This window comes from Penaeus monodon, chromosome 29 (genome assembly GCF_015228065.2).
Source record: "Penaeus monodon isolate SGIC_2016 chromosome 29, NSTDA_Pmon_1, whole genome shotgun sequence".
NCBI classification, from domain to species: domain Eukaryota; kingdom Metazoa; phylum Arthropoda; class Malacostraca; order Decapoda; family Penaeidae; genus Penaeus; species Penaeus monodon.
This window is the reverse complement of record NC_051414.1, coordinates 23,528,051-23,529,842: the sequence shown is the minus strand read 5'-3', so window position 1 is coordinate 23,529,842 and position 1,792 is coordinate 23,528,051. Positions and strand designations below refer to the sequence as shown.

Genomic DNA, 1,792 nt, shown 5'->3' with positions numbered 1-1,792 from the left:
TCATAAAATCAGTTACAGGATTCAGAAGCAGATGGACTCTTGTGATTTTAAGTTAATATTCACTTCAATTTTCATCTATAATAGGTATGGTCATCACAGTCTTGCTGCTGGTATGTATGGTGTGTTGAGTTGGAGAGTTTGCTAGCCCAAGCAGCATTTTTGGGTTTTCTGCCCTTGGTAAAGTGAGTCGTGGGGGAGGCTAGTCCACTGGCTTCAGGAGACAGGGCTAGTAACCTGACAGCTGCAAATACCCACCTTCACAGAGCATTATCAGCTCTCAAGGTAAAGAAAGGGAAAAATACATTTTTGAATTATGATATAATTGATTCCATTTTATTTTTCTGTTTTATGAATTAACTTCATATGAAGGACTATTTCAGTACTTAACATGTGGCTGGCTTCATTTTATTTTTCCTCTTCACAGGCTGCTAGCACATCCAGTCAACCAATGACCTTCTGCCAGGAGTATGTGAGGCTTAGAGCTGAAACATTCATGTGTCATGCTCAGCTGCTTCATGCCTGCCTCTCCCTGCGCACCTGCCCCTCCTCCAGCTTTTAGCTGCTTCTTTAGCAACATCCACTAGAGATGACCTGCTCAGATGTGGTCGTGTATCCCAGCAGCTTGCAAAATCAGCTAGAGATTTTAACAGTTTGGCCTCACAGTATGGGACCCTCTATCAGGTAATTTATGGGAGTTAAAAGAATTTAATCAATATTTTTGAAATATTAAGACATTTTCATACAACAATATTCTGTGAATTTGCACTCAGGTTACATTTTTCTGTTGCAGTCAGTATTTGATGCTGATCCTCAAACCTTGTGCAACATTGCACTTCTGCAGCAGGGTGCATTAAATTGTGGCTCAAGGCATTGAGATCATAACTAGACCCTCAGCTGGTCAGTTGACAGAAGACTATACTGGGCCAGATCTCACTACTATCACAAGCAAGCTTGGTGGTGGAGAGGACTGTAGAGACACAGACTATCATCACTGTTTTAGAGGAAGCCCAACAATGGTTCGCAGGTTGGGTCAGGTAATGGAAGCTATGGCAGTGATTATGTCCAAAGTTCCGTAAGAATGTGCTTATATTCTGCTTTAATATATATTTATCAGTAATTAATATTTACTCTACAAATATCTTATCCTCCTTATGTAATCTCAGGTATCATGTGAAGTCAAACCAGTAAGGGGGCAGCATCTTCAGTTCTTCAGGGGAAATTTTACAAGTGCTAACAAGTGTTCCACTGCCATATCCCCGCTTCTTCTTCCAAACTCTCCAGAAAACCACCATTACCTTAGCTCTTTTACCACAACCACGCACTCCTGGAGACCCAATTTCAGTCCAGGTTTGTAAGGTTTATATTGTTTGATGAAAGACAGAATAAAATCATTATTTTGACATTTTTTTGCATCATGAATTTTATACTCATACCAATTATTTGAATATCCACAGACATCATCACAATTGGCTGTAAAAGTTGAGGGGGTTATAGGCCATGGCAGAAGGCCTGGACTTTTCCGATCTGTTCGCTCTGTCACACTAACTGTGAACTCAGTGATCCAAAAATCGTCCTCAGCACACAATGGACCTAAAGATTGACCCCAATGAGACTTTAACTCAAACTGCAGAACCTCATAATGACTTCTTTGCTGCACAATTTCTCTTAGGATTTCCTGTGCCTGGACTGTACCAAGTAAGTTGTTTATACATATAGCATAAACTGTATTACCACTTCAAAAACTTTTACAAAGCAACAATATTTTTTTGTATTGTAATTGTTTCTATTCCTC

At 39.8% G+C, this 1,792-nt stretch overlaps 1 protein-coding gene across 1 annotated transcript in view; it reads left to right on the top strand.

Annotated features, from left to right (window-relative positions):
• LOC119592039 (integrator complex subunit 7-like) overlaps window positions 1-1,792 on the top strand; it is a gene marked incomplete at its 3' end in the record, with an annotated part of 57,154 nt that overhangs the window by 5,986 nt on the left and 49,376 nt on the right. The window contains 13 exon segments of the mRNA XM_037940834.1: window positions 85-166; window positions 168-191; window positions 193-282; window positions 425-553; window positions 556-681; window positions 791-853; window positions 855-965; window positions 967-1,006; window positions 1,009-1,034; window positions 1,164-1,217; window positions 1,219-1,347; window positions 1,455-1,565; window positions 1,567-1,695. Coding sequence (XP_037796762.1) covers window positions 85-166; window positions 168-191; window positions 193-282; window positions 425-553; window positions 556-681; window positions 791-853; window positions 855-965; window positions 967-1,006; window positions 1,009-1,034; window positions 1,164-1,217; window positions 1,219-1,347; window positions 1,455-1,565; window positions 1,567-1,695 — 1,114 coding nt within the window.